The following is a 9,965-nucleotide window of genomic DNA, read 5'->3' as shown; positions in this document are numbered from 1 at the left end:
CCCCCCCCCCCAAAAAAAATCAGAACCAAATGAATATCCCTCCTGAATCTGAAAACCATGGCATTCGGGGGGAAACAAATATAGAGATACAGCTAAACTACATATGAAAGAAAGGATGAGAGGGACAAAGCTGAGAAGATGCAGATGTGCAATTTGAAAAATGGACTGGACTGAAGCTTTCACATTTTGGACAGCTGTCCTAGGGCCCATAAGAGAAACAGTGGAATATACTCCACAGCAGTATCTGGCTCCTTGACAGATTCTTGAGGCAGCTTTGGAACTGGCCCTGAACTAATTATGGAGTTATTCTGCCGAAGGTCTGCCTGGGCTGCCATGTCCTGCTGGATGCCAAATCTGTACTTCTACAATACTGCATAGGATCTCATCCAAATTATCTTGGTGCCACTCTAATCAAAGTCAGAAAATACAGCATGTAATTTCTCAGGTAAAAAAATCATTCCAGTGCAATTGCAATACACTAGCTTGCTGTCAATTTGTCCTAGTATGATCACCGTCTCTCTTCACCTTACATGGTAAAAATATTTATTGTAGATATGCTAAAATAAAATGCCTTAATTGACTTTCAGATGCATAAAAAAAATCTACAGAAATGCATAAACAAATGAAACTTGAGCAAAAAGAAGGTAATTACTATGAGGAAAAAAGTACATGGTTTACAGTATTGCTATTATTTTGCCAGCAGCTTTTCAATAAAAATAATCTACCAGCGCTTAAACTATTTGAATGCAGAGAAGTACACACATAATAGAAGTTTCTTTCCAATTGGACATCTTTGGTGCTAGAATGTTGTCCAACTGGTGAATATTTAAAAGTTCTAACCTCCTCACAACAATGCATGTCTGTGTATACTCCATTACAACAGAAAAGGTACCGCTATAGCTTATAACAAATGATCTCTATGATTTTTTGTATTTTATTTTCTTCAGTTGGCTTTTAGACAAAACCCAGATGCTTTTGTTCCGTCACAGAAACAGGGTAAACTGATCTATGACTATAAATAGGAATCAAGTTTTGTTTAATATAAAAAACTATGTAGATTAACCCAAGATATCCCAAAAAAATCCCAACCATATCATATAATATATTACTTTTCCTTTGGCAAGGGAAAATACAGTACTGATAGCTAATTTAAGGTACACTAGTATTCACTGAAATGATTCTCTAACACCAAAAAAATATTAGCAAATGAGGGCAATGCAGTACACAGCACCTACAACTGATTTCTTGGTACTGTACACTAAAATTCACTAAATGGAACACTACAATAAACACCATTTTGATGGTGGAGAGGATACATAGCATTAAATCTTGCAAATGAAAGCAATGTCATCATTAATTGTGTTTGTCTTACCAAAGACTGACATGTTAAACATAACTTAAAGCATTAATAAAAAACAAGTGCCAATTTAAAATATTAAAAGATGGATTTTTTTGCAATTTTTCAGTTGGTCTAATAAAAGGTATCAATTTGGAACCAAGAGTTCTAGATTCTTGCAATTTAAAAATATGAAATATAGGGGAAAACAAAATCAATAGTGGCTGGGATTTTCAAAGGGGTTTCAGTTTGTGTTGGGAACTACTCTTTAAGCTTGCATCATATAAAAATTCTAGCCATTTCCTTTAAGCAAAGAGATATATGCTTGCTTTAGGATGGCAAGTGAGAGCAAGAAGAATTGGGATAAGTTGTTTACACATACTTAAAATGTGTAAGAAATGTCCAGTCATTTAAAGTGAGTGAAATTCAACCACATGCAAAGGACCTGAAGACATTTCACTCCATTTTGCTTTATGAGGATGTCAAAAGAACCATCCTACAGAGCAAATCCTGCACTCCCTGAAGGACAAAGGAAGCCACAGATTGGCTGGTAAAAACAGAACACTGGAATGCTCTGGAGAAAGGCCCAAGCATCAGTGATTATGAAGGTGCAGTAGCACTAAGTATCCCTGCAAAAACTGTTTTGCAGAGTGATTTTGATGAAGCACACATGTCCTGTGCCCTTGTATGGAACTGGGGGATTAATTTTTCCTGCTCAAAGTCTCCATTTACCATGATTATGATGAAATAATAAAATGGATATTTCTACTTAATGTTCAAGAATGACACTAATGTCCAATAAAAGTGTTAGTTTTCAAAATCCTGAGCTGCAATGAGTTTGTAGTAAGTAAAGTGAGTAGTTGCTCTAACTTGTTATCAATACAGGGTTCTTATACATGTGCAGGGAGGCTGCTCTGACTCTAGGCTGCTCGATTGATTGAGTCTGCTGGAGCATGGAAATTACCGTACTCCAGCAGACTCCAGCATCACATGTATCAATATCAGCAATCCAGGTCTGAAAAATGATGGCAGGGCACTTTAAATTACAGCTCGTTCAACAAGCTTTAGTTCAAAGCGTCCCACTGCCATTTTTCAGCATGGGGATGCTGATACATGTGATGTTCCAGACTAATTAAAGCATGCTCCCCCCTCCCAGAGCACATGCATAAACACCCACAGTGACATCAGAATAGTATGTTGAAGACTCAACAATACATGAGGAGTTTGCCATGTGACTTATGCCTTATAACAGAGATGAGAACACCATTTCCTCAAAGACGTGCTTCAGGCTTTCTGCCTCCGCATCCACATTTGCCTTCTGACCTTATTTAAATTGGTCGTAGCAGAAGAAGTGACTATCACTTACTTTAGATTGGCCATTTCCATGAATAGTGACTGGCAGTGTTTCATACATGGAATTTCTGGCTCTTACTCTTCCTTCGTCAAATTTCAGAAGAACCTCATCTAAAAAAAAAAATCCAGTAGTATTTTAGCAGTCAGAATGAAAACCGTTATTTGTATCATGCTCAAGTTATAAAGCAATGTCACAATTAGATATTTTAATTCCTTCCAGTACCTTGGTCCTACTGTTAATGATATTTTAACTTCCTAACTTTTTTTTTTTTTTTAAATAATCTTGGCTTCCATGCCAGTAGGACAAGTAGATGAGTAAAATAAGGCCCTTGACTTCAGAGTTTATGCTCTTCTTTCTTCACAGGTTAAAGAATGCTTAGCCTAGAACATATGCTATTTCTTAACTTTAATTTTCCATTTACAGAGGAATGCAACTCAGTTGTTCCACAGTTGAAGGTCAAAGGTGGAGGTTCAACTCAGTTGTTCCACAGTTGAAGGTCAAAGGTGGAGGTTGTAAGGAAGTTCACATGTACAGACAACAAGGAAGACTTTCAATTAAAATTATGACTTGAAAATGAAAATTAATTAAAAAGTACAGGTAGCCCGCTTCATTACACCTTGCTGTTAGCATGATTTCAAATGAACATATGATTCAAGTTACTTATACACTTCTATAACTAAGTTTATTGGTACATGTGAAAGAAGGATACAACTTCACATTCATCATTACATCTGAAATTAAATAATTTATTCTGCCAATGAAAGAAAAATCCACTGACATGATACCTGTCAGACCTAAGTAGTACAGTAATCTTACTTAACCTATTATTCATGGAGCAGCCCCCTGAACACATACATTAATTAGTTCTTTAAAGTAATGGGGGGGACTACAACATTCACTAGAAAGCAGACAAAAAGAAACTTATGAAAGATCCATGCATAGCACATTCCAATCAACATACACTATAACATACATACCAACAGCTCCATTTAAGGTCTGAAAAATTGTGCACTTGTGATCCAAAGTAATATTCATGTGTTCCTAAAATTAAAAATACCAAAAGACACCGTAATATTAAAAGTTAGTGCAGTATGTGTTTCACTGTACTGTCCAACATTAACTGATTAGAGGCTACATGTTTTTATATTTAATCTACTTTTCGATGTAAATATAAATTTTAGCTTTTTTCCCCTCAGTGACTCCTTTCAGCTATAAGTTGACATCTTCTTGGATATATTTTCTCTCCCAAGTATGCGATTCATCAAAAAATTGTTCAGATTAATCTAGCATAACACCAATGGGCTTGTCTTGTATTATGTAAACTCAGCAAATGGAGGTCATGACTTTCCAAAGGAATTGCAATGGCAGTATAAATCAAAGAAATGTCGGGCAGTATTCTCTCGATAGAAAAAATAGAAAGTCTTAGTCAGACAACATGTTAGTTTAAGAACATATGCACACTAACAGAGAGCCTGGGGCTTCCTGTTGCTTTAAGGCAGAAGCAGCCCAGCAAATAGCACTGCAGAGTAGGCAGGGAGCAACAGCTGCCGCTTGCTGGGGCAACAGGGCAAATGAGGAAATTAGCAGGCACCTGACAGCAGCCTGTTGACTGGAAGTAGGCAGGGCCCTGGAAGGATATAAGCCTGGGGCTTGGGCTGGCTGCACAGTTAAGAGCTCCTGCCCAGGAGAGCTACCCAGGGATGTCTGCTTTGCTGCCTGCAGGAACACTGAGGCTCAGGGCACTCACAAGAAGCCCAGGCTGGAAGATATTCCAGCACAAGGGCTGAGGAAAGGTTTGCCCTCTTAAAGGGGCAGAGGGCTGCTTCCACTGTTGCTGTTTATGTTACAGCCCAGGGCTTATATTATATTACATTTACACCAGTGATTGGGGTTGGAATAGTAAGGGGTGGTATATAGAGGTCCCACTGGTGCCTATACAGCACACAATCACTTTGAGCCCTGCCAGAGGCAGACTCAAGACTCGAGCAACTGTTGAGTCCAGAACAGGAAGACAGCGCAAGGCCACAGAGCCAGGCACGGGCCAAGGGCCTGGCACCTAAGGAAGGGCGCAGCCAGGCAGGGGCCAGGGGCCTAGCAGACAGGGACCAGGGCCCCAGTGACTGGAAGGGATGAAGCAGAGCTAGTGTCTCAAAGCCAGGTCTGATATAGTGGGCCCAGGCTAGAAAGCCTAGCTACATTAAACGGGTGGAGGCAGAAGAGGCCAAAGCCCCAATAGAGGGAACAACATTATGGTAACACCTGCAATGCTTGGGGTGTGCTGTAGGAGAGGTTTAGAGCTACACAATTAGCTCCTAAAGCTTTGAGTGCCCTGCTAAGGCACAGTTGGCCTGAGCTGCCCAGGACAAGAGCAGGCCCAGCAAGGGGCCAGTTAGACCGGAGCCCACGCAAAGGCTTGTGAGCAGCCTCCCTATTATTATTATTATTATTACTAGTATTCCATCAAGATGTGGCAGGTGAGAAGGGAAGGAATGCAAGGGGGCACAGAGCAGAGTGGGGGGGTCTAGGGGACGAGCAGGGTATGGTCGCAGAACCACCAGGGGCATCATGGCTACCCCTGGGACCCCAATGTGCTACACACATGCACAATAAAATATTATTTCAATGCTTCTAAAATGTACAAGCTAAAACTAAGTATCATGACATGGCATGCATTAAAGTCACTGTTTTATATTATAAGTGTAGTCTATTTTTTTTAAACCTTAAAAAGTAGTGCTCAATCTCTATGGTTCTGTAGGCTGAATAACTGGTACAACAATGGTTCACAGGCTAGATCCAGCATAGTGATAGCATATCCGGTTGGTCCAGAGACATAGCATACCAGATACAGCATACCAGCACCTTTTGCACCAGATCTGGTCATGGCACAACCCTGTGCCAACATACCTGGTATGCACAGCTATATCATCCAGACCACAAAACTCCTCATAGGGTTGAAAATTTGGTGGCAGAGGAGTGGTGGTAGTGTTAGTTACTATGATGATTTAACACTCATTCCCCAGCTGACAAATTTCAGACTACGCAGGGAGCCCTACAGGCTGGATGACATCTCTGTGGGCTGGATCCAGATTGCAGGCTGGAGGCTGAGTAGAGGCTGAGCACCTAATTAAAGCTGACATATTCAGTAACCAGTCCAAATTCTTCTTAAACTTCACTGGAGTTTCAGATCGGGGGGCAGGGGGGAACCAATACTAGACTAATAAGATGACCTCTAAATTAAATGACCTTTAATTTATGTCATTGTAGTGCAATAATCACTTACTGGGGTATCAAATTATATTTATAAACTACAATTTCAATTTACTTCTGAAACTTGAAAAATGGCTTAACATTTGGGGTGAAAGAACAGAAAGAAAACAAAACCCAACTTCCCCCTGCCCCCCATTAATTAATTAAAAAAACCATATTGGGCTACAACACCTATTTTTGTAACATTTTTCGGTCCTAAATGTTGAAAGAGAGCCTTCAAATGAAACAAATAATTTCTATCACCCTTAAATAAAATATTTCAGGTACAAGTCTTTTTTCTATTAATACTGAAGGAAAACATAATTTAAAGAAAAACTTCTAAATGAATGGATTCATTTTAACTGAAATATATCAACCTTCTCTTTACAAACTTTTTTTTTAATCTGGTGAAACAGACAAATTTGTTAAATATTTGGCATTACCAACAATTCACTTTTAGGTAAAATGCTTTAGAGGCCAAAACTTTTCTTCAGCAAACTGATGTTGTTGTCATAATGGTCCAGGAAATATGCAAGAGGCAAGAATTCTTGTGGGTGACATCTTTTATTGGAGCAGCTGCATGGTTGAGATAGACATGGCCAACTTTCAACTATGACAGGCTTGAGGAGGGGTACTGTGATACCTGAACACTTGCCTACATCCATCCCTACAATGCAGTTGGTCCAATAAAAGGTATCACCCACAAAAATTCTTGCCTCACCCAGCTCTACTTGCATTTAATTATGGATTTAGGTATCTTGCTCTAAGAATTTAAGTTTCAAAATATTAGTTTAAATAGAGTTACCATATTTCCAGTTTCAAAAAACCAGACACCTGTCACACAGGGAAAGGGGGGGAATGATATGACTGTGGAGGGGACAGTGATAGGGCGGTGCCATGCCCCTGTCCATTCTGTTGCCCTTCACTCCCAAGCCACAGCTCCCAGCAGTGGAGCAGAGCAAAAAACCAGAATGTTGTTCGAATTTCAAAAAAACTGCCCAGACTGAGATTGGAGGACTCAAAAAGAAGACATGTACGGGAAAACCCAGATGTATGGTAACCCTATTTTAAGTCTGTTATAAAGAAAAATCAAATCTCTACATACCCTTTGCTGTGGGTCAATATAGATTTTGGTATAAAAAAGCTGGTCATCATCATTATCCTGCAGATTCCATTTCTGTACAATGCGGTTCACATACGAGGCATAACCAATAAATCCTGCAATATCACACAAGAGAATTTGTTAAGTTTATAATGTGTTAAACTGATAAAAAAACTGCCAATTCCAACACATTAATTTGGAACTGCAACATGACAATTCTCTGCCAGCCAGGGAAAACACAAGAAAGTCATCATCATCTAGCCAGAATTTTTGATGAAAATTAAATACTACATATATTCAAAATAGCTATTACCTGAAAGTTAATTTTCTTTAGAATGACATTAAGGAAAATAAAGGACTGTGGAATTGGTGCGAGATGGCTAGAAGCATCCAGATAGTTCCAAGGTGGGAGATTGCAGCTGTTACAGAATCTAAGAAAGACAACCAACTTCAAGGAAAAAACTTTCGGCAGATTCTCCTTACAAGCTAAACTGCTGAATTCGAACACTGCATAACAGTACAAGGAATTCAGCTGAAACCTTGTATATAGTATGTTTACTCCAAAGACAAAAAGAAAGGCCGTGGGAAAGGAAATTAGCAGCAGTCCTGGCTCTGCACACAACGAAGCTCCACCCACTGACATCTCCAGGAGGAAACTTAACTATATTGCAGGGTTGCTGCCACTATAGATTTTCTGGCAAAAATATTGTGGAAGAGGCTTCGCCCTTACTGAGATGCAGCATATGGCACCAAAGGGTTTTTTTCCTGCTACTATCACTTATGCTATCTCCCTTCTACTGTTACAATTGTAGTATGAAGGAGCTTTGCCAGCGAAACTACATAGGTTAGGCAGGAAAAGCTTTTCACAGTCCCAGCCAACAAATATTTGGAATGTAAAACAAGCCAAGTACGAGATACCAAACAATTCATTCTGTAGTTTTCTATAACAAGCCATATTTTCTCTCAAGTGCTTTAAATCAGCAGTGAAATTAGAATGATGATCATGTCATTGACTTCACTGAAGCTTAACTCACTTTTTTTCTAGAGCTATTTCCTCAGGCTGTTTGTAGACCCAGTGGACATTATGGCTAGGTACAGACATCAAAAAAGCAAGTTATGAGGTTTTCTGTAAGCGGCATAGTTAAGATAGATAGTGAACAAAACACAAATTCACCCTTTGGTGGTGATAGAGGGAGAAGAGGTGGAAATCTTTGACTGGGTTCCACCGTTTTTAAACCAGTCTGTGCACACCAAACTTCTGTTCTGTTAGGGGTACAGACCGGTCTTGTGTGACAAACTTCACCAGTTTCCAATCACTTGTACTGGTAAAAGTGTAATGTCTGTACCTGGCCTATCTCCTTAGTTATCCTAGTTTACTTGCATTAGATCATCTTCACAAACATAAGATCTAGAGACTTTGTCACTGTGTTTAAATCAGATGCTGGAACATAAAATGGTAGCCGTTATGGAAAAGATAGCAGGAAAGGATCAGATCCAGTCTGCACGTTTCTGAAAGCAAAGCTTTAGCTAGACAAACATTTTAGTTCACAAACACTCCTTTCCTAAACCAATTTAACACACTATTTCTTCATATGTATTCATTAAAAAGAGAGCATACAAGGAGTGTTATTACAAAAAAGGGTTGTGAACAAGTTTCCCCTAATGAAGATTAGGGCCCTAAAACATGAATTTAGGCTAGTAATACATCAAGTTAGTTTCCCAATTAATAATTATATCATGTGTACATGAGATGCTGGGCTGCATATATATGAACAACAAGAAATGGAACTCTTGCTTCCAAAAATTATACCTATTGTTAGACCAACTGAGAAATTGCAAAAAAAAAAAAAAAATCTCTCTCTCTTTCGGGCTCATACGCCCTTTATCAGGTTCAGAGAAAAGTCCAAGACAGTAAAAAGTCCCCATATATGTAGAAAATAAACTTCATTTTTGCACAGAAGAAACAAGCTGGAAAACTGTCCCTCTGGTCCATGAGAGTCTTTTTGTCATGAGGTATCATTTTGGAACCAAGAGTTCTAGATTTTGCATTTTTTTTGTCTCAGACCAACACAGCTACCACATACATCCCTGAAACATGGAAGATGCTGAATTTTAGCTAATTTTGGATTATAAATGTCATTGCTGAACAAAAAGAAAGATTTCTACACCTCCCTGCCTGCCATCTGACACCAACAGGGAAGAAATCCTGCTTGATCTACACAACAAAGAGCAAGCTGACAAAGAGACTCTCATGGACCCAGAGGGCCAGTATTCCAGCTTCTGCTTGCTCTGTGCAAAAATGAAGTTTATTTTCTACACATGAGGACTTTGTTTTAGGGCTGTGCGATGCTTTGGGTGCCAGTTCGATCCAGAGAAGATTCAGCGGCCAAATCTCCAAATCCGAATTGAATTAGGAGACCGATTCAAAGGTCTGAGCCAATTCGAAGCTCTCCAAACCTTCAATGATCCAGGCAGTCCCCAGTGGCTGCAGCAGGGAGCTGCAGCTGGACTCAGAGCTGGTAAGTAGAAGGCAGGGAAAGGGGGGACTGGAGGAAGGAGAGGAAGGGGACCATGGGGGGACCCCTGCCAGTCCCCATCCCCCATCCGCTCCCCCAGCCCTCATGGCTGCCCTGCCTGTCCCAGCTTCTGGTGCTTTAAAAAAAAAAAGCCCCACTCACCAGGTGCTGCCAGGCAGAGGGGAGATCCCCACTGCCCCACATAAGGGGCTCTGCTATGAGCCGTCCAACCCCCGCCTTGCTCCCCCAGCCCCAGCCTCTTAAGGAAAAAAGAAACGAGAAAAGCCCCAGAACTCACCACTCCTGCAGCAGCCTTGGGGCTTCAGGGAGCTTGTGTAGAGCCTCCCATGCAGCATGGGGCAGTGGGGATCACCCCCTACCCAGCAAGACAATGAGTCCAGGGGTTTGAGG

The 9,965-nt window shown here is 40.3% G+C and overlaps 1 protein-coding gene across 2 annotated transcripts in view; it reads right to left on the bottom strand.

Moving 5' to 3' along the window:
- Positions 1 to 9,965, bottom strand: part of PLOD2 (procollagen-lysine,2-oxoglutarate 5-dioxygenase 2) — a 70,868-nt gene that overhangs the window by 48,413 nt on the left and 12,490 nt on the right. For both annotated transcript variants that reach the window (XM_019532959.1, XM_019532960.1), the window contains exons 4-6: positions 7,042 to 7,154; positions 3,668 to 3,731; positions 2,703 to 2,800 (exon numbers count right to left, since the gene is read on the bottom strand). In XM_019532959.1, the coding sequence (XP_019388504.1) occupies positions 2,703 to 2,800; positions 3,668 to 3,731; positions 7,042 to 7,154 (275 nt within the window). The remainder of the gene's footprint in view (positions 1 to 2,702; positions 2,801 to 3,667; positions 3,732 to 7,041; positions 7,155 to 9,965) is intronic.

Source organism: Crocodylus porosus, unplaced genomic scaffold, assembly GCF_001723895.1.
Source record: "Crocodylus porosus isolate Cpor-Errol unplaced genomic scaffold, CroPor_comp1, whole genome shotgun sequence".
In the NCBI taxonomy this organism is placed as follows: Eukaryota; Metazoa; Chordata; order Crocodylia; family Crocodylidae; genus Crocodylus; species Crocodylus porosus.
Note: the sequence above shows the minus strand (reverse complement) of the source record. Positions and strands in the feature narration are given on the sequence as shown.